The following is a 22,698-nucleotide window of genomic DNA, read 5'->3' as shown; positions in this document are numbered from 1 at the left end:
TCTGGTGCTGCCATGTTATACTCATCTATAGTTGCACTTAATTTATAGCCTTTTCTTTATATTTTTTCTGCACTGTTTATATCTTATGTTTTGATCTTTAATAGTCAAATACAATTATTTTTACTAGTATTGCAGCACATCTTTATGTCATACAGTACATAACATATCCACCAGTTTCTTGGTGATACACAGCCCTTTTTAATTATAGGTTTTTTACAATTAAAGAAGGTTGCTAAGCCATATTTTACTTTCAATATTACTAGTCAGTTCTTCACAAGTCCAAGTAAAGTGACAAGTCATTTTTTATGTCTTGTTTTGATGGTTCAAAAAGAAGTGTGAGCTTTTGTTGTTAGGTGAAGTCATACTTTATTGCTGCAGATGTATTAAACATTATTAGTATTGTTTGTGTTTAAAGACTGATGTGAGATGTTTAAGTACATCTTGCATGTGATGAAAACCTGCAAAAATGCCAGAGGAAACTGTGAAAATATGAAAACAGTTTGTGTTTTCCTTCTTGGTTCGGGTGAAGTCCATCATGTTTGTAAAGGTTTGGGATTACTTTTCCATTTTTGAGAAATGGTTTGTTAGTGTTCAGAAACAGAATGTTTCTTGTGTGTGAAGACCAGTAGTGAAGCAAGCTGTTGCATTGTTTGATTGTAGTTTTGACCGTAGAGTTGTCTTTTGCTCGTGGTAAAATTGCGCTGATTGCGAAATACAGGATGTGTGAAATAACTTGTGAGATTCTGGATATGAGAGTTTTCATTCTCTGGACGACAGTCGATGAAGACGCTCCACTCGTGATGTCGTTTGTTCCTATGTGGAGAATTTACACTATTGTGTAGTTGTGCAGTTTCTCAAAGTGTTTCAAGTGTTGTTGAACGGATCTCACTAGAGTCGTGTCTGGATGAACCCAGCATTGTGCATTTGGAAGGTAATGCTCAATATCCCAACACACTGAGTCTGTGAAGAAACCGACCTCAAGACCTGGAGAACAACACAAATACTAGTTTTTACTGTGCTCAGAATAAATTATGAGTATATTGAATGTTTATTAATAATGTAGGTATTAGTTGTTTACCTTTTGGTACATTGAATGTTCTTTTGCTGATTGTAATTCTTATTGAGCTTTTATCTAAAGAGACACGGAGAATGCATGTAAATATATTAGTACAATGACATTTTTGTTTGTAAACAGTTTCAGATTCTCTGTATGGTATTTACTATTGTTATTGTAGCTTTCATATTCACGTACCATCTGTTTGTTCCTCATCAACTTCTTGTTTCACTCTGAATGCTTCTTCAATCTTCACGTCTTCACTCTCCATTTTAATAAATGCCATCTTTATAACAGTTTCACAAAGATCTCAGCTTCACCAGGGTTTTTTTGGGGGGGTTTGAATATGTTGTCCTGTTCAATATCAGAGTAATTAACAGAAAGAAAGAAATAAAAATGTAGAGTGATTGTCAATGTCCTCTGATGATACTAATAATCTCAGAACACTGTACATTTACAAATAATGAAAATTCTACAATTATCTTAATACAAAGTTATTGTTTACTTTTTATACTTTTCATAGATTGCATTTTTTACGAAAACATATGATATGATATGAAAGACTACTTAAAGGCTTTTAAAATTATATGGGTTAATCAACTTTAACTGAACGTGTTAAACAAAAATTCAAGAGTGTTCAACACACTGTCTAAGTATCTAAAATACAGAGTGTTAGTAAATAGGATTTAAGAGTGTATATGTACATGCATATTTACTCCCACCTCAACATTAATTCTCGACTCTCCGTCCCAGTAGGTGGCAGAATAGGAAACAAAAGCAGGTTTCCCAACTGCCATAAAACATCCAAGAAAAGCAGAAGTAGTAGTCAGTACCAGTCACTCTTCAACTAAATTGTACCGTATTCAATATATATATAAAAAAATAAATACATTTGAAATAAATTTTAAGGAACCCCCCACCCCCATTTAACTCCCATTCACTTAAATTTTTGAAAAGTGGACAGGTCTTCAAAAATGTGATGTATGAAGAATTTCTCAAATGAACATTTACTTTACTGAATAATCACATTTGCATTCTCCAAAATACTTCCAAATAATAAATGTTTATTTAAAAAAAAGGAAAGACATTATTACTTCTGCCCCATTACTGTAATTGATGCTCATTATTGATGCTAATAAACACCTGATTTAAGTGTGAATGCATCTGGACTTTTCCTGATGTCTCTGATAATGAGTGTTATAGTTATGCTGATTGTTTTAGAGCTGCTGAAACTGAGCGTGAATGGTTCCTATAACTGTATACATCTTTTGAATACTCTGTTTGCTTTGTCTTCATCTTTAAGGATGACCCACTAAAATGTGCATATACTTGATGACTGCAGCAATAAACAGTATTATAAAGATTCCATAAATTTAAAAGGAGAGTGTTTACCCTTGTGAAAAAGAAGTTTGCTTAATTGAAGTTTACTTTTGTGTACTTCAAAACTTAAAAGTACACTTTTTTTAAAGTGCGTTTGCAGATAATATCATTTAATTTAAATTAAAGGCCACTTAAGTTTACTTAAAGAGATTACACTTTAATGACAGTAGGTCTTAACATACCTAAGTGTGGTTTATAAAAATGCACTTTATTAATAATGTAGGTATTAGTTGTTTACCTTTTGGTACATTGAATGTTCTTTTGCTGATTGTAATTCTTATTGAGCTTTTATCTAAAGAGACACGGAGAATGCATGTAAATATATTAGTACAATGACATTTTTGTTTGTAAACAGTTTCAGATTCTCTGTATGGTATTTACTATTGTTATTGTAGCTTTCATGTTCACTTACCATCTGTTTGTTCCTCATCATCTTCTTGTTTCACTCTGAATGCTTCTTCAATCTTCATGTCTTCACTCTCCATTTTAATAAATGCCATCTTTATAACAGTTTCACAAAGATCTCAGCTTCACCAGGTTTTTTTGTTTTTGTTTGGATATGATGTCCTGTTCAATATCAGAATAATTAACAGACAGGAAGAAATTATAATTTAGTGATTGTTAATGTCTTCAAATCATCCTATTAATCCAAAAATTCTATAAATTTATAAAATAATGAAAATTCTACAATAATCCATACTTATTGTTTACTTTTTATACTTTTCATAGATTGCATTTTTATGAAAACATTCACTATTGGAAAACAAACAAAACAACAAACCATATACCTGCAAAATCCAGTTACGAACGGCTGTTGTAAATTCTTGAAGCAAAGACCAGGAGACTCTTAACTGAGATGCTGCTGTTAAGTGCTGTGGTTTTCAAGTGTGACTAAAACAGTGAATCGCTGTAACTTTATACAGATTTTAGTGGGCCGTCCTTAAAGATGAAGAGAAAGCAAACAAAAGATGTAAACAGTTATATGAACTATTCAGAGTTACAGCAGCTGTTAAACAATCAGCATAACTGTACACTCCTTATCAGAGACATCAGGAAAAGTCCAGATGCATTCACACTTAACTCAGGTGTTTATTAGCATCAATAATGAGCATCAATTACAGTAATGGGGCAGAAGCATCAAGAGCATCAGACAGACAAAAGATTGATTTTAAATTTGTGTTCCCACATACTTGAAGTAAAAGAGATTCATTTTAAAATTTTTCTTCTGCTGACATCATAACTTTAACTAAAATAATTTTCTTCTGCAGTAATTGTGGTGAAAGGAAAGATCAGATCATCTTTTAATGTGCTATTGTAAATACATTTGCCAAGGAGCTTTCTAAGTTAATTGATTTTATACACAACTTAAAAAAACATTTTAATTACTACAGGGGGGATAGTAATGTCACATTAAAAGTAGAAAGGATTCAACCATACCTACTGGAGTAGGACCGAGACCAGGTTCTGTAGAGTGGCTGGCTATTTAATGTCCCGTTGGTGGCATTCCCAAATGACTGTTTCTGTTTGTCCCCCAATCTACATTTACAGTGGGCAGAGACAGGTAGACCGACCAGTGGGGGGAGGAGAGTGTTTGGATCAGGTGGATAGGTGGCCATAAAGGAGTCCAGTCAAAATTTATTTTTGTTATCATATTTTGTTTTGTGTGTGTCCAATCAATATAATTATTATTGAAGGGTGTCCGGACTTTTAGTGTTCCCTTTAGAAACCCAGATTGCTAAGTACTAAACCACCAGCATCCAGCACAACATTACATGAATATTGGTTGTATAAATCAGGGGTTCACAAACTGTTTGTTCCAAGGACCCTTTGTGTGGGAGAACAATTTCCAAGGACCCTCACATAATCAAAACGATTAAGCATATGCTTGCTACCGTTTGTATATTTTGATGACATTTCTATTCCCTGAAGTTGTGTCCGAGTTCACTATTCCATGTTTTCTAGCTGGTGTGTACTAACTTGGTCTTCAAACTTACATCAATTTAACAGAGTAAAGATTATGAGTATTTGGTGTGCTGTCCGGGGAGGGCTCCAAGCTCGGGATTTTTGCCAGAACCCAGAGTACTTCCCCCGTTGTTATAAAAGTATTTAGGACTAGAAGTGAGGAGGTGGGGTGGTGGAGGGATGCTGTCAAACTGTCAACGGACAGAGGTATGCTTGTTATTATATATACACCTCTTAACTCGTTCATTTGATTGATTAGCAGAGTTTGTTCAACTCATGTCTAATTAGGTTTGATTATTTGGAAATGCTCCCTCCAAAACTTTGTTAATAAAACATAATGTAATGTTGTTTCTAAGGGGAAAAACTGTTAAGGTTGATAATGTTAATTGTGTACTTGTATATTAGAAACAGTAGCACTGATGTATTTAATGCAGTTGTTTTCAATAGGGTGGAAAATAATGCAGTGGGAATAACTAATGTTTGCTGTCTGCATTTATTTATTACAGGTGAAAAAACTAAGTGCATTGGGCTATGTCCCAATTCTATTTTTCGCCAAGAAAGATAAGGCCTCTGGAAAGTGGGTGGCCGATGTTGTGACCCACCTGACACCCACTGAGGATAACCTAAAAATTGTGGCCACCATGAGAAAGGCCTACAATTTTGTATTGATCAAAGAAGGTAGGTCATGACAGTTTTAAACGGGGTTTTTTTATGATGGGGAAATATAAAAAATTAACATACACATACAATATTGTAGGGAACTCCACGCCAGAGCCCCAGCCTCAGCCCCAGACTGAGCCCCAGCATCAGACTCAACCCGAGCCCCAGCATCAGGTCCAGCCCAAGACCCAGCATCAGGCCCAGCCCGAGCCCCAGCATCAGGCCCAGCCCGAGCCCCAGCATCAGGTCCAGCCCAAGACCCAGCATCAGGCCCAGCCCGAGCCCCAGCATCAGGCCCAGCCCGAGCCCCAGCATCAGGCCCAGCCCGAGCCCCAGCATCAGGCCCAGCCCGAGCCCCAGCATCAGGTCCAGCCCGAGCCCCAGCATCAGGTCCAGCCCAAGCCCCAGCATCAGGTCCAGCCCGAGCCCCAGCATCAGGTCCAGCCCGAGCCCCAGCATCAGGTCCAGCCCGAGCCCCAGCATCAGGCCCAGCCCGAGCCCCAGCATCAGGCCCAGCCCGAGCCCCAGCATCAGGCCCAGCCCGAGCCCCAGCATCAGGTCCAGCCCAAGCCACAGCCTCAGTTCTTGGCCCTGGCTGAGTCCCAGTCTCAGGCCCAGGAAAAGGAGACCTTTTATCTTTTAGATTTATACCCTGTCTCCACCCCCCCCCCCCCCCCCCCCCCAACAAAAAAAAGAAAGTGTAAGTGAACTGTGGTCTTCAGTAGCTCCTCACTGCAGAACACAAGATCCAAGGGGCGTGGTTGGATCCACATCTAGGGGGTGGAGTTTGGTAGGTTTAGGGGTGGAGCTCTGGCAGATGGGTAGGTTCAGGGGTGGAACTGGGCGGGTTTAGGAATCAGGGGGTGGAGACAGGTAGATGTAAGGAGGGAGGAGTTGGATCTGGATCCAAACACTCCCCCTGGATCTTGTGTCCTGTAGTGAGGACCATCTCATGGTCTTAGCACACTATGTATGAATTTCCCCTTTTTTGTAATCATTATTCATTAAAATACAGAAATCTTCAAGTGAATTTAAGTGCAGTCAATCAGTTAATAGCGAGTATTTTCAGTGGCCAGTGTGATACGCAAAGAAGTTTGTCCTCACATACATACCTTTCAGTACTGAAAACGCACTCTAGGAGTCAAGCAATTAGCAATACACACTTGAGGAGAGATGAATACACACACACACATCAGTGGGCAGCCCAGGTAGCTTATCCCCTCCCCCCACCCCCACCACTGTTCTCAAGTCTGCTTCAATAACCTTTAGGCTAGGCTATATGATAATAAGTCTACATTTCGGCTATGAAATCACTGAATTTGATGGCTAAAGGGCAGTTCATCTTTTCAGGAACGATAACTATAACCATAACGATAAAAGCATCCAGACTGACCAACGATAAGCAAAGTCTCACCTTGTGTTAATAAATGTAATGGCTAAAATGTGATGGGTTCTTATTGGCTGTTAGCTTTTTATCGTTCTCAAAATCGCTTTAAAAGTGACCCCCAACGATATTGTTCTCCATGTCGTTATCGTTATATTTTATCATATTAACAAGAACAATATATTTTTTTATAGTTATCGTTCTTGGTGTGAATGGCCCTTAATATAAGTATTCTTTAGTTATTTAGCTGTATTTTTGACGTTTTCAAAGTTCAAGGACAATGGTTAATGTTGTTCCCCAGGTTTTATGAAACTTAGTTAAGAATGTTTTTTTTTTTTAGGTTTTTGACACTTATGGTTAATTAATATATTTATTTTTTGGTCATTTAAGGTTGCCGGAAATGCAGTAGGCAAAAAGTTTTCAAATATGACTCCATAACAGGAAGAAGGATAAATGAGGTAAGAAATATATTTTTCATTGGGCTGTCTCATCATCTCTCCATTGTCTGTTGCTCATCTGGCATTTCACAGATCACAAAATACTAACCATTTAAGAAGGTGGTAATTTGAGTCCATTTAAGTTCAAATGAAGGCCAAGTGGCCTTGCCCCAAAAATTATGAAATTCAAAACCTGATTATATGTTTGTGTCTTTCTGCAGGGGCAAGCAGAAGTAAGGGTGAAATGGTTACCTTGCTCTGCATGGTAAGTACTGCTTTATATTGCCTTCATACATGTCCTTTCTGTTTCCACTTTTAACCATCTCATAGGTGGTGGATAAAGGTTGGAACGTAAGGTCGGAATGTATATTGTAGCACACCTGTGTAAATGTACAGATGGGTCTCAAAGTTTTGCAACCAACAAGCAGCGTTGAGAGAATTGTCATGTCCACTAGGTTTTAAGTCCAGAGTCAATGCAGCCTTCTACCTGGAGATTTTAGAGTAATTTGTGCAAAAGCAGCCAGACCAAGTAGAATGTATGCATTAAAATTTTTGATAAGTCAGATTTGTCAATTTATTTTCAAAAGGTCGACATTTCTGTATGCCTCTTTATTATAATATAGTGATTTGATGATTTTTGGTTTTCATGAGCTGTCAGCTGTCATCAAGATTAAAACAACAAAAATTGCTTGAAATATTGCACAATATTGTAATTTTGGAGACCCACCTGTATATTAATTACACTGTTTGTTACACTGTTGGTACAGGATGGATTAAATGCAGTGTAAAATATTGTCTACAGGATTTAGCCACTTGTTCTTTTCAGTACCATGCATAATAGCCCCTGTGTGATTATATGTAGGAAGTAGAGATTCACCAATATACTGGCAGAAAATCAGTATCAGCCAAGATCATCCTTGTTGACTGATTTAGGCTATTGGCTAGTTAACTTTCTATGACTTCATAGATCGGAGTGGCTGATGTGTGTCTGTTACATTGCATCAACCATTATATATGTATAGGTTTGTATAAAAACAAATACAAGGCCATACAATAATTTTTTGAAACTATTTAGGCTGTGAAACTATTTTGTTAAAATGGCCCCTCTGTTTTTCACTGTTCTAATGTTGTTATTATTATTATTATTTTTTACTGATACTTACAGTGGAAAAATCTGGGAGGAGACATGGGAGCCGGCCTGCCAGTTCTCACCAGGTGTCAAGCATGTGTGACGTCACCCATTCGTCTACAATTCAATATGAGTTGAATACCTGCTATGAGTTGTCGAGATCGCTGTTACGGCACAGCCATCCTGTTTGCAGATGTGACGATTTTAGATGAGAAGGAGGAGCCACGTTACACACTTTCAATGGTTTCCACCCTAACATGCTGTCATGCTGTTTTTTTCTTTATTACTGATTCTTGTTAAAAGCTATGTTCAAATAAATCAAAGTGTAACTATATTTCTGTTTATGTCTTTCCATTCACCTTGTGGGTTAGCCAATTAGCTGAAATATTCTTCAACACATCAAATGATATATTGCAATATGATGCACCAAAATATGTAGGAAGGTGGGGCATGTTTTCATTCATATTAACTGACACCATGAAGAGGCAGTTGATTTCACTAGCTAAATCATACATTTTCTGTATAAAGGGTAGCTGAGGTAGGCAGGGGTGGATAAATGAACAGGCTTACCAGGACCAGATGTCAAGAGGGTCCAGAAGCCTCTAAACATTTGAAAGCATGGTTTTTAATTCAGGAAAGTTTCTAAAGGCTTTTAAAAAAATGCTTCTAAAGGCAAGGCACATGAAACCCTGGCTGCTGCACTAATGGACTTCCATTTACTTTGACACACTGAATGTGTGTGTGCAAGTCTACCCCCGGATGGGTAAAAAGCAGAAGACAATATATTTTTTTACACTTTTAATGTTATTCTTTCAATCTATATGGGCCAGGGAAGCTGGGTTTCTTTGTTGTTTATTTATATTTTTAAAACTATAACGCTACACCTATCAATATTTATTTAGATGTTAACATGGTATTAATTTCTTTATTTGCATATTACTTTGGTCTAATTAACGGTGAAATATTACAGTATGCTGTAATACAGAACATTACTATATGATCCGAGCTAGACGCATTCAAAGCCTATATTCCACAATGCAATGCGGGCATTCATTCACAGAATCGGACAGCGATCAGCTGGTCTTTAACGCCAGTATCGCTTCAATGTACACATATATAATCATTGGTTTTGTCACCAGCAACTACACGTTGCTCAGCTTTGTTCCAGTAAGTTATGCTCCGCAATATCGTTAATTTAAATCAACCGAAGACTCCAGAAGTGACGTAGTATGTGCCACTCGGCGGATAAGAAGATTAAAAAAAAAATTGTTTTTTGGCAAAATTGACTTCATTTGTTTAATATATGCTTTTTGGGAAATGTTCTAGCTTTCTAAGAAATGTGTGTTTGCACTATTGTAAAACATTTCTTGAATTAAAAAAAGATTTAAAAAAAAACAACAACATAATATTCGTTATATTGATGTTTTTGTCTAACCTAGTATTTGAAGATTTAAACAATAAAGATAACAATAATAATAAAATACAGTTTCAGGTATTTGGCTCATGTATTGTGTGCTCGTCGGCCGGCGGCAATCTGAAATGGAATGAAGACCATTCACGGCCATAGTGATTCACGGCAGACGGCAGAATCACAGGAGTCGAACATGTCCCCCCACCCACCCCGGAATAACGCACATGCTTTGTGACAGTTTATGTGGCGCGTCTCTTATGGGAGTTGTAGTTTAAAGTATATTGGTATATTTCTCATAATTAGAAGTCAAAAGTGTACAATTTTGGATACACCCTGTGTTTTTGGGGGATGGGGAACACACTGGTGTCATCAGATTTTAAAAATGTAATCGTTAAATAGGTGAAAATAGCTTACTACCATATTTGACAGTGCTTACAGTGGTTAAACTTTGGTGACCATATCTACATGACAGCAGAGGCCCAGAGCTTTCTATAACTGCTGGTCTTACGTGTTTAGCACCTTCTATTGCTGAATGACAAGCCTTCAAAGATGGACTGGGTTCAAGGTTCAGAGGTCAATATTTCAAAACAGGAGTAATGTATCCTCTTCAGACTGAAATATGTTAATCCCCATGTTGAGACCTTTCCAATGTTTTGTTTGCTATAGTCCTGTTGACAATTTTGTCCTACTACAACGTTTATATTTTTACATATCATGGTTTGCAGATGATCCACTTTGGGCGATAGCCTCCTTTATTGTCCCCAGAGGGATATCTGCTTTGAGTTCAAATGCTTCACACATAACACTTGACATATTGTTTTATCATACAGCTGACCTATACTTACAATTAAAAACAACATAAACAAAGTGATATGTAGTCAGACTGAAGCCAGGGTTGCCAACTCACGCTTTCAGCATCAATCTCACGCTTAAGTCCAAGTTGGCAACCTTGCTGAAGCACATCACACAGTAACAATCTATTGCTCATGTTTCACAAACAGTGACGAGCAACACACAACCATTTGCGCTATATCATGAAGCTATTGTACAACCAGCCTCAAACAACATTATTTAAAGTTTTAATTGAGGTACTGTAGGTCCAAATAGGGCTATAGTTTAGAAATGTTAAATTTAGTTTGGGGTACCTATAACTTCTGCCAAAGGATAAGAACTCATACTTGGTATTGAGAATAAAGATGGATCAGAGCTGATGGATTGGTTCAACATTTATGACATCTGATACCTTCTGACCCATGTCACGACCCTTTTATCAGCTTGTGAAATGGTTAAATGAGATGTGTGAGTTGCCAAGTCAAGTCACCTTTATTTATATAGCACTTTAAACAAAAAAGATTGCGTCAAATCAACTGAACCAACACTTGTTGATGCTTTATTTTTCGTCACTGTATTGAATAAATACCTGGGGTTATGTTTGTTTCCTTCTAAAAGAGAATAAAAGTAATCGGATCTAGCAGTTTTTAATGCTTTTCTGTAGGATATGTTACTTTCCCACTAAGCAATACAAAATACCTCTAGTTTTCTTTTCCTACAGCTCCGCTCCATTTTCCGGGCTACTCTCTTTAGTGTTCGAGTGTGCTGTACAAAACTAAATAATGATCTGAGATATCATCACTTGGCTGAATAATTTCAACACTATCAACATCAATTCCATGTGACAGTATTAAATCTAGAGTATGATTTCGACAATGAGTAGGTCCTGAAACGTGTTGTCTAACCCCAATAGAGTTCAGAATGTCTATAAATGCTGATCCCAATGCATCTTTTTCATTATCAACATGGATATTAAAATCACCAACTATTAAAACTTTATCTGCAGCCAGAACTAACTCGGATGTAAAATCACCAAACTCTTTAATAAAGTCTGTATGGTGCCCTGGTGGCCTGTATACAGTAGCCAGTACAAACATAACAGGGGATTTATCATTAACATTTGTTTCTCTGGATAATGTTATATGAAGCACCATTACTTCAAACGAGTTATACTTGTAGCCTGCCCTCTGAGAAATCCTGAAAACGTTGTTATAAATTGAAGCAACACCTCCACCTTTGCCTTTTAGACGTGGCTCATGTTTATAACAGTAATCTTGGGGGGTGGACTCATTTAAAATAATGTAATCATCAGGTTTTAGCCAGGTTTCTGTCAAACAGAGTACATCTATATTATGACCAGTGATCATATTATTTACAAAAAGTGTTTTCGTAGAAAGGGATCTGATATTAAATAAGCCAAGCTTTATCATTTGTTTATTCGTATTGCATCTGTTTTTATTTGTTGAACCTCAATTAAATTGTTAATCTTAACTTGGTTTGGACGTTTTTTGTATTTTCTAGTTCGGGGAACAGACAGTCTCTATAGTGTGATATCTAGGTGAAAGAGTCTCTATGTGCTGAGAATTAACTGACTTTTGTGACGTGAGGCGGCTAGCAGACGGTCGGTTTAGCCAGTCTGTCTGCTTCCTTGTGTCTGTGTGCAGAAGGCTGAGCAAGAAGTGTGCCAAAAATGGAATAATGCAATGTGATTTTAAATCAAAGTCTCACACATAAATATGCTCATGTTTTTTTCCCTGTAGCCTCTGCTATTAATATTTATCAACCACAATATTAGAAAATTAAATAACATGCATGAAAAAAAATGCTTCTCTTTGTATGGTTTATTTTTTGTTTTTTAAACAGTACAAGTTAAAACAAATGCAAATTAGTCAAACGAGCTATTAGGCTGTATTTTTAAACACTCAACTGTAGGTTTTTTATATAGTCAGGAAATGTTGTTATTAAAGCAAATCTTGAAGTAATTCAATGAGGCTTCCCTATTAAACATCCAAATTCAGAAAAATTTAATTGTGTGTATATAATAACCACTATTGTGTATATAATTAAGTCACATTTTCAAGTTTTGGGCCAGTTTTTGCATTTGTTGAACCTCTATGTACTTTCACTGCACATGAGAAGCAGCTGATTAAGTCCTGTCAAGGATGCTTTCAGAGACCATTTGTAGCATGAGATAATGCAAGAGTCCAAATTAAAAAAAAAAAAAATGGGTTTGTGTGTCAATGTAAAACTGTCGGAAAACTCAGATTTGCCACAGCAGATGACATTAGTGGAATTATGTTTTTTATTATTATTATTACAATGCACATATTTACATATTTACACCTTCCTGCAAACTTTTCTGCACATAGTTTTGTTCTACCATAAACAGAAGATTACTATTGGAAAAACAGTTACTTAAATTAATTACACTCATTATTATTGTTGTAATGTCACATGTAGATATGATGAATACTATTATTCAAGCATATCTGACCCACAAACAGTGATTCCTCCATGTTGATTTGACCGTGGTGGCCCCCCACAGCAACATTTCTGACCCCCCACGGTATCAGAAATAGGGCTGCATTGTTAGAGTGGAAAAAAAAAACAAAAAAAAATACAAAGGAAACTCATCAAAAATGACTTAATGCTCATTTCTCACTTGAGAGCTCCTCAAACTCATCTGACAATTCAGAGTCACTGTCGTATTCATCCCAATCATTCTGGAAGTCCATTCTTGTTCCAGTCAAAACTTTAGCATAACAGTCTCTTGTATGCTTCATCATTCTGGTGACTTCTTGCTTCTTTCTCAAAGTTAAGCTGAGGAAACCCTTGATCCCTTCTTCATTTAGATCCCACAGCTCACCTTGTAAAAACAAAAAATTATCAGAAAAAAAAATTCCAATGTACAGTATAGTATTTCAACGCATTACTTAATGCGTACTTTTCAATGCCTCACTGGAAAGCTGGCATGACATCTCCTTGAGTGTGTCTGCACGAGTGGAGAGAGATTTCCAATGCTTTGCCATCTCAGAAAGAACAATCTTCTTCTCCTCCTCAAGTCTCCTTATAGCCATCACAACATCAAACGCCTTTCTCTTGGTTTTCAAATCTACAGCGTCTGGGATACAGTTGTGGAAAATAAGTCAATTGTAAGTATGATTATTTTTAAAAGAATTTCTGAGATAATCTGGGATAAGGCATAATTAGTTTTTTGATACTGTGAATTAAACAAAATTGTCAACATATTTGTGTACATACCACCATGTGAAAGCTGCCATGGCCAAACTGTCTCGTCAGAGAGAATGATGTCAAAGGCGATTCTTTCTGTATCTGGAACCATACTGTTGTATTTTTCAACAACAGAGCTAAGAATGGCCTTCTCCTCTCTGATTTTGCACCGGATCCGGGCCCGACCTTTGCTGCCATCGGTGTCTTTGTAAAGGCGCTGGGACCTTCTTTTAATGCTGGCCACCAGCACCTCCATTCTATTGATCACCGCGTCAAGATCGGCATTCTTTTGGGATGTTGTTGCTGAGAAAAAAAAAAAAAAAGTGTAAACATTTCACTTACATTTTCATGGCAGTAACTGAAACGCTACAGTGAAGTCATAAGGATTATCCCTCTTTGCTTTTTTTTTTTTCTTTATAAAAAAAAAAACAGCTCCTAGAGGAAGGACATGCAAGTCTCAATCATTTCATATTTATTAGCGTGTATAGGAAGTATATAACAGGGTACCAAAGAAAATGACAACATAGCCAAGATGGGATCCACTAACTGCAAGAAATGTCCAATGTTCCAACTTTTGGACTATGCACCATTCAGGTACTTTCAGGGTACTTTGTTTTGACATTATTTCCAGTGTGTATGCACTACATACTAAAATTTGGCATTTTTAATGCATAAGTACATGACCAAAAAAACTGTGTATGTATGATTTCATTTTAAAACAATAATTACTTGCAGAAGCATGTCTCCCATTATTCTGCAGAACTGAGACATTGAAGTAATAGTATTACTCTCACCTTCTGCCCACTCCTTAATATCAGTGACCCAGCCCTCAACTTCAACCTGTGTCACTGCCAGCTGGATTCTCATGCTTTCCAGGTCCTGAAGTTGGCTTTCCAGACGTTTTGTGGCCTTCAAATAACAAAAAAAGGAAACGAAAGTAGAAAAATGTTATACCTACAAAAATATACAATAGAAGGTATTTACAATATAAGAAAATAACAATACTCATCTCTACCTTCTGATATCGGCAGGCAAGTGAAGTAGCCAAGTTATTAAACTTTTGCTGATTCCAGCGCATGGCCATCAGTGTAAGCATGTCTGTACGTCCTACAAAAAATAAAAATACAAAATAAAAAAAAAACACTAATCTGTGTTGTACTACATGTCCCTCACTGGCTACAATTTTCTTGTAACACTTTCAGTCTAGTGCAGTGTGTGGTTACCTTACCTGCTTTGGACATGTGCTTCGTGGTCACAGCAATCCTAGAGAGGAAGGCGTTACACTGCTCAACCTCCTCCCCAAGTGTCAATCCTGCCCCTTGCTGGTAAGCTCCACTCCATTTAACCTATTGATGAAAATACTTAAAAGCTGCCAACATTCCTTTGCAGGTGTTTAGGGACAGTCAATGACATTGTAATGTTTTCTTACCTCACATTTAAAATCATGGGCTTTGGCATGAAACACTGAGAGGAATGGTTTCATGCTCAGAAGGTGCTGGAGCTCCGGGCAGCTTTTTGTCACTTTGTTGAGGTAAGGCCAGTACTTGCAGGTTACATCCATGGCAAAAAAGCTTATTGGCGTATTTGCCAGCTTGTTCTGCAGGTAGAGGGGATAAGCATATATTTCTCCCCTGAACATGTTGAGAGCGGCGAGAAAAACTCCATGTCGACAGACTGCAAGCTCAAGTCCCTCCTCATCAATTTTACTTGAGGATTTCTGAGACGTTTCCCTTGCAGCTGACCACTCCCCTCCACAGACACCTCTTCCAGAGACCTACAAAATGGAAAAAGGTTGTTATAAAAAGTAAGGAATCACCCAAACAATGTCAAGATGTTATTGGTGTTTTTTATTAGAAATATTATAAAACAAGTTTACATGGTTGGTGGTAGAATGAATGTAATCCACAAATCTCTCTACTTCATCATCTTTTGCAATGAAGATGCCATCAAATAAGGCTTTTTCTTCAGATCTAAATGAAAGAAAGGTACACATTGACCTTCAATATGACACAGCCAAGGTTACTTTAACAACACTGCAAATTACACACATTTTGTAAGTACCTTGCTGCATTCTTAAAGCGGTAGTGCTTGCGATTTCCATCCACAGAAACAGCAAGCATGTCTGGGGTGCATGCAGGACAGACAAAATGCTCCTCCCTGCAGATCTTATCCACCTCAAATCTAACAGCCTCCCACTCCAAAAAACTTTTTCTGAAGCTGTCTGCTGTGATCTTCCCAATCTGTTTCAAAACAGTAAAACATGCCAACATAATTCACAGTTAATTAAAGTCAGTAAGGTCAAAGGTGACGCCAAATCCTCCAGCATCGAGCCTCCACAGGCAGCTGCTCAGCCCAGTGCATCATTGGAAATCTTTTGGCTCTTTGTTTTTTCTGAATGCAAACTGCATGACTAGGATGTGACAGGGACATCACTACTTGATCTTATACACAGGTCTAATGTTTTGAGTGATTGAGTTGATAAATTGCTCCAAAACTTTTGTACATTTAGTGTACGAATTTAGATTTTTTACAGAGCGGTAGTTTTTACACAAAAATTTTGAATATTAGATGATGTTCTATCAATGTATCGTGTATAGCTAAATCACTGTGTTTTGATACCATCAACATGCTCCAATTATAATAATCAATGTGTTGATAATATCACCATTGTCATTCTACAATACACGTTAATACTAGTACTAGTTGTTAGTGATTCCCACCACTAATACTCACACGGCCAAAGCGGACAGTTCGTTGATCAAGCATTCTTAAAAATGCTTGGCAGGACAGTCCTGGTGCTGCCATCTTCAACTCTTCATATGAATAAAACACATCTATAGAGTACACCGTGGAAAAGTGAAAGGTAGCAGGCCAGTAGTCATTACGGACTAAGTCATCCACTCCAGGGCTCCATGTGGCTTTGCATGCCTCGCATTTCATCTCAGGCATACTGAGATCATATCGTCCTGGAAAAATCAAGAACACATTGTATTATGCACAACTCTGACAAATTCATTGGGAACTAGAGGTCCCTCCTGCATGTCCCGACACAAAAGACTGCAGCGCGGGACAGGTTTTGAAAGCTCTATGCGGGACTGGCCGGGATGAGACAGGTGTGTTTGCTGGTGCAGGAGAAACAGATGATTCACTGCATTTCCACAAATGAAATATTTGTGTAAAACAACATACACAAATGAGAAAGTAGTGTATGTAATTATAGTTCAGATGGATGATATGTTAGGCAGCAATAAAAAAAGAAGGGGTTTAAGCAGCCTAACTGACAATGTTGTTTACGTGGTTTCAATTCTTTCCTGCTGCTCCATCTGAAACTTGAAATTGAAAGCATGACAGAAGAAGTGGACACCACTGGGCTACTTCAGATGTTCTTGAATTTCTAAAGAAAAGTAGCCTACATTATAATCACCCATGTAGTACAGTCAGAACCAAGAAACTTAAAATCAGACATCTGGCAGTCTTTCTCAGTTGTCAAATGCCTCTTTCGTGAGAGAATGCAAAACTGAACATCCCTCTTGCCTATCCTGCGGTCTTTCATAGGCGGGAGATGCACATAAGGTAATCGATGCGGGTGGGAGCGGGACTAAAACAACACATTGCAGAACGGGACAGAATATTGCAGGAACGGGGGGGTGCGGGACTGAAAATCCTGCCCAGCGCAGACCACTATAGGGAACGTTTGAATAGAAATAGATAAGCAGTTTTTTTGCTATTCAAATAGGACAATGGAAAGTGTCAGGAAGCGAGTGGGAGAGCCCTATGGGGTGGAATCAGGTTAAAGTCCAACCCAGGTCCCTATGGGCACTTTGCCCAGAATGTGATATGGACGCTACAGCCGTTTGATCTGGAATGTTCTCTTAAGTTCATCTTATTCTTACCATTCATTGTAACCACAGCAACAACTTTTCCTGTGTTGACACTCAACGATCCTGGAGAACAACTACATATTTTTTTGGGCATCTCCAATGGCACAATACACACTGAAAGACACATCATATGCAGGGATTAAAGACATGCATCGTCCTATGTACTAACTCGAAAGTATTCTGTAATCATTTTTTTTAATAAATGATTTGAAAAGCTTTAAAGATAAAGGTCATTAAGTGTGTTTCAGAGAAAGTACTCAAAAGATTCCTGTGAAGCCTATTATACTGTAAAGTTATTTAAATAAAATGAGAATGGGACTAGAGCTGCACAATATATAATTGCGTTTTTTTCTGACAGATAAAGCGATTACCATTTCCAATATGATTTTTAAATGTGAATGATTTGATTTAATTCAATATTCCAAATGTCTCTTTCATTTGTGCCACCTCTGATAGGTAAGCACAGCCAGTGTACAAGACTAACACCCACTGACTGACTGAAGTTCGCCAATCAGAATTTTTGTACCCTTCACGCACTACGCAGACCCACCAACCAGAAGTTGCAAGTCAAGGAGAATGACGTGAATATGCATAGGTACATTTGTGACATTTGACTTTTATGATTATTTGCAGTTTCTACCATTAGGCAGTTGGATCATATTGCTATTGTGATTGTATTAATTGTGCAGCCCTAAATGGGACACTCAAAAAAAAAGGGAAAAAAAAGAAATACAGCTTACCACACTGGGAAAGAGCCCTCTCCACGACACAGGTTGTTGGAGGCAATGGCTGAAAGAATCCAGCTATTGTTGCATCCCTGTTGTGGAATACGTGGTTTCGGTGTATACTGACATCACAATCAGCACAGAAAAATGGTTGTGGTCTGCAGTCACGACAACGGACAGCAGCTGGACTGCTGCCACATTGTTGGCAGATCTGAGTTGTCACATTTTGTTGTGCTGCCATGGTATTCACCAGACAGGCTCTTTCTTTCTCCCACCTCTCTGAGAGGAGACTTTTTCGAGTAGACCAGTCTGAGGAGGCTCGTGGTGGTGCTGGTGCCGTTTCCTGATCATCCAAGTCATCACCCTGTGAGTGGTTTAGCTCTTCAAGGAAAGTCTCTGTTAAAATAGTACATCATATTTAAAAACGAATTTCTACACTATCAAAGTATGTAACATGGATGTTGTCGGTTATCCTGTTGCAAAAACATGTAATTTACATTCTAATTATTAGAATCTGTAAACAAAATGAACTAATAGCGACAAAAAAAGAACATACCAACAGTGTCAGGAGGACAGTAGTTGGTTATCTCAACGCTGCTGTCCAACATTCTAGGATGAGCACCAGCCTTACGACTGTAGCTGTGACTAGCTGTAGCAGAAAATAAAACCCAAATCAACCTTTACAGCATTACAATTCCAAAGATTTTGACAAGCTCATTTTATTCCACACAATGATACAAACTTTTATTAGTTACTACTTTGGTGAGTATGTAATAAAAACTGCATATCTCATACCAGACACATGACTGATTCATGTATTCAATCCAATCTACAATCTACAATCTACAGGCAAAACAATCTACATCTCTGTTTTAGATATATGTGAAAAATCACAGGGAGTTCTCCTTTACGTAATATAACTGAAAAATAAAACTGACCCGTTTGGTTTCGGGATGACCTCTGTCATAGACAACATTTCCATCACTGTCTCTCTTCAACCACCTGACAGGTTGATGGCTGGTAGATGGTGCTGCCTCCTGTTCTCCCGACATCTTATTAATGAAATCATCCAAGGTCTGGAGTTCATAATTTAATTCAGAATGTTCAACAGGCTCATCAAGCTCATTAAGGACCTGTTCGAAATTGGAATGGTCACTCATGACGAACAAGGACAAACAAGACAACACTAAAGGGATAGGGGGAAGAGCAAATGAGCAAGAACAACAGAAAACTAGATGGACTAACAACAATTAACAAGACAAACGTGGCTCTTAAAAGTGCCTTTGTTTTTGCTTTGTAACGAAACTGAAGTTTTCAAATAAATGATGAAGGAACAAGGGGACCTGTTGAGAGAAGGGAAAGATAATACATTCAGATTTGAAGATCATGCTACATACAAATAGATATATACTGAATAACTGAAAGGTTTAAGAACTTGAGAAAATGTTGGTCTAGTTTGCCCATGCTTTGGGATGTGGTGGGGAGGTCTGTGGGTGCTTATAGTAAGTATTAGGCCAGAATACTGTAGGACTGGGTGTTGCCTGAAAACTCACAATACAATAGCTCAAAAGGGATGGACTGATCTTTACAATCATGGCTGATATTGATACCAACCATTCAAAATGCCAGTTTGGCTGATCGGTGCCATTTTTTTTTAAATATGTTTAAGTTATTAATTATACTTTTGTATTAACAAGGAAAAATATTTCTTTAACTTGTTTATTTCCTTTTATCTGTGATCATTTTAATCAAAAACTTTTCTCAGCAGTCATAGTAGTTTAGAACACTAGCTTTTAATTAACACATTTAATTAGTTAATGTGGTTTTTTTATTTACATGTCTATGCTTTCATTAGCACAGTTATAAGATACACTGACTATCATGTGTATACATGGGCACAAAACACTGGGCAAAGAAAGAGCAATGACATACAACCACAAGAAGAATCCCAACGCAGAAATACATTATAGCTGCTGTAACACTTACGTTATGTCTCATTATGAAAATCTAACATTCCCCTATGATTGTACCTTACATGAATATATGCGACAAAAAATTAACTTGAATTCAATTAGCTAACTTTGCTAGCCTGCACATTTGGTACAGAAAGCTATTTTTTTTAATGTTTTCCATTATTTATCGTCATAAGACATGGCCACCTTAAAAAAATCTAAAGTTTCTAAACACAACTTCTTGTCCTGATTCAATAGTTTTGATGTGTAAATGTAAGAATAGTATCGATCTTTATTAATTAAGCCTTCTAACATTACTTTACTTACCGAGTGGAAAATCGCAATGGACCTTGGGATCGCCCATACGGTGACGTCAGCGTTATTAATTTAGAGGATTTAATAATAATAATAATAATAATAATAATAATAATAATAAAAGATTAATTGAACACAATCGTAGCATTTATATGCATTTATTAAAATCAACAAACCTCCGTTAAAAATACGTTATCCAGCATGCTATAGTTAAAGCGGTGTCCTACCTATGATAAGAAAACGCTTAAACTGCTTACTTGCACGCGCCTTGGAGCGTTGTTAAACTCACCTTTTAATGCCGTTTTACCTGCAGTTGACCGTTGCTTTGGACAAACTCACCTCTGAATGCCGTTTTCCCTGCAGGTGAGCGTTGTTAAACTCACCTCTGAATGCCATTTTCCCCGCAGGTGAGCGTTGATGAACTCACCGCTGATGAACGCGCTAAACCTTTGCGCAGAGGGCGCTTTGATATCAGATTGCGAGGTTTTTTAAACGTCAAAAAACCAGTTGGAGGGCCAGATAAAAATGATCTGGGGGCCGCCATTTGACTCACCTTGGCATAGATCATTTTTTGTAACCTATTCTTTTTTATTTTTATTTAGTGTAGTCTCGACCCATACGAGGCAGACAACGGGTTGTGGTGTGCTGATCCAAGACGTCAAATTTCAACGCTGCTGAGTTCTATAGAAGTCTATCGGTCTACCCCCACGTTCTTCTTCTTCTTCTTCTTCCTTGGGTTTTTAAGGCAGTTGGTATCCAATATGTTACATTACTGCCATCTGTTGTCTATTACCATGTCACTTTTTTATTATAATCTTTTTTCCAGTCCAGTCCTCTTTAAAAAATAAAACAAATATTTCTTTCCTTGCTCACTCTTTCCACATCCTAATATACTTTTTAAATTGTACTGTCCTATACCAATTTCTTGTAAGCTATATTTCAACTCTTGTCTTTCTTTTATAAATTTCCTGCACGACATAAAAATGTGACTAACTGTTTCTTCCTCTTGGCATTCATCGCATTGGCCTGTGGGATGTTTTCCTAACATATGAAGAGTTCCACTTAACTTACAATGCCCAATCCTAAGTCTTGTTATTACCACTTGTTCTGTCCTTCTATTTGACATCTCTCTTATACTGCCTACTTTATTTTGAATCATGTATAGTTGTCTTCCTTTACTTTCATGATCCCATTGATGTTGCCATATTTCCATTATCTTTTTCCACACTAGACTCTTCCCTTCTGATTTTGACAATTTAATTTCCATGTCAACATGTTCTTTTTTTGTTGCCTTTTTTGCCAATTTATCAACTTTCTCATTTCCCTGTATGCCCACATGTGCTGGTATCCACATATATGTTATATTTTTCCCTTGTCTACATACCCTTGAATTTAAAAACAAGATTTCATATAATATTTCTTGATGACTACTAGCTTTTCCAGTCTTCATACTCATAAGAGCTGATACTGAGTCACTGCATACTAGAATGTTAATATCCCTGCATTGTTCAATCCATTCTAATGCAACAAGTATAGCACATAATTCAACTGCATAAACATTTATGCTGTCAGATGTTCTTTTGCTAATTCCTATCTCATATTTAGGGATGTATACCGCAGACCCTGTCGCATCTGTTTGTAGGTCCTTTGACCCATCTGTATAAATCTCCGTATTGTCCTTATACTTGTTCTTATATTTAAAATATTCATTGATTATATCTATATTTCTGTTACAACCTTTAATTACTAAAAGCTCTAGATCAACCTTCGGAATTTCCAATGTCCAAAATGGCTTAACAGGCCATAACACAGTATTAGCAAATCTTTTATTATACACTTCCATTTCTTTTGCAATTAAATCAGCTGTCCAGCCAAAACTTTCTTTCTTTCTTCTCTCCTTTTCCCAACACTTTTGTAATACCTTTTTTGTTGGATGACTATCCTCATGCCCTCGAAGATTTATCCAATAGTTTGCAGTCAGTTGTTTCCGTCGAAGCCACAATGGCATTTCACCTCCCTCCACCTGAAGTGCACATACTGGAGAAGTTTTAATTGCCCCTAAACATATTCTTAAGGCACACGCTTGCACAATATCCAATTCAGCTAATGTTGTCTTTGCTGCTGACCCATACGCAATACTCCCATAGTCTAATTTAGATCTTATTAAAGCAATGTATATATATTTTAAAGCTGAAACACTTGCACCCCACTCCAACCCAGCAAGACATCTCATCACATTTAGCACTTTCTTACATTTATTAACTGTATACTTTATATGTTCTCTCCACGTTAGTTTTGTGTCAAAGTATATTCCCAAGAAACGAAAACATTCTACTTTCTCTAACA

At 37.4% G+C, this 22,698-nt stretch overlaps 2 protein-coding genes and 1 long non-coding RNA gene across 3 annotated transcripts; 1 reads left to right on the top strand and 2 right to left on the bottom strand.

The window, feature by feature from the left end:
• Window positions 1-22,698, bottom strand: part of LOC132106083 (gastrula zinc finger protein XlCGF49.1-like) — a 473,864-nt gene that overhangs the window by 48,685 nt on the left and 402,481 nt on the right.
• Window positions 5,728-8,319, top strand: LOC132106194 (uncharacterized). The gene is made up of 4 exons (XR_009424065.1): window positions 5,728-5,756; window positions 6,831-6,898; window positions 7,099-7,142; window positions 8,043-8,319. It is a non-coding gene; the product is annotated as an uncharacterized LOC132106194 (long non-coding RNA).
• LOC132106020 (uncharacterized) lies at window positions 12,528-18,732 on the bottom strand. 2 transcript variants are annotated; one of them, XM_059511611.1, is made up of 13 exons: window positions 18,642-18,732; window positions 18,101-18,481; window positions 17,373-17,474; window positions 16,213-16,445; window positions 15,541-15,719; window positions 15,356-15,449; window positions 14,909-15,253; window positions 14,708-14,825; window positions 14,495-14,586; window positions 14,274-14,388; window positions 13,510-13,782; window positions 13,193-13,369; window positions 12,528-13,114 (listed from the first exon to the last, which is right to left on the bottom strand). In XM_059511611.1, exons 1-13 carry the CDS (start codon window positions 18,691-18,693, stop codon window positions 12,900-12,902), a joined length of 2,376 nt encoding a protein of 791 aa, XP_059367594.1. In that variant the 5' UTR covers window positions 18,694-18,732; the 3' UTR covers window positions 12,528-12,899. The 2 variants fall into 2 exon arrangements, with proteins under 2 accessions (XP_059367594.1, XP_059367595.1); XM_059511612.1 differs by having other exon boundaries at window positions 13,208-13,369.

The sequence above is a fragment of the Carassius carassius genome, chromosome 26 (genome assembly GCF_963082965.1).
Source record: "Carassius carassius chromosome 26, fCarCar2.1, whole genome shotgun sequence".
In the NCBI taxonomy this organism is placed as follows: domain Eukaryota; kingdom Metazoa; phylum Chordata; class Actinopteri; order Cypriniformes; family Cyprinidae; genus Carassius; species Carassius carassius.
Note: the sequence above shows the minus strand (reverse complement) of the source record. Positions and strands in the feature narration are given on the sequence as shown.

Bases quoted from the DNA above. Each gene is read 5' to 3' on its own strand.
- LOC132106020 (XM_059511611.1), bottom strand. From the start codon at position 18,693: ATGTTGGACAGCAGCGTTGAGATAACCAACTACTGTCCTCCTGACACT. The intron at 14,389-14,494 runs GTAGAGATGAGT...TGTTATTTGAAG, and splicing joins TTGCCTGCCGATATCAGAAG to GCCACAAAACGTCTGGAAAG. The intron at 13,115-13,192 runs GTACGCATTAAG...TGTTTTTACAAG, and splicing joins TTCCAGTGAGGCATTGAAAA to GTGAGCTGTGGGATCTAAAT.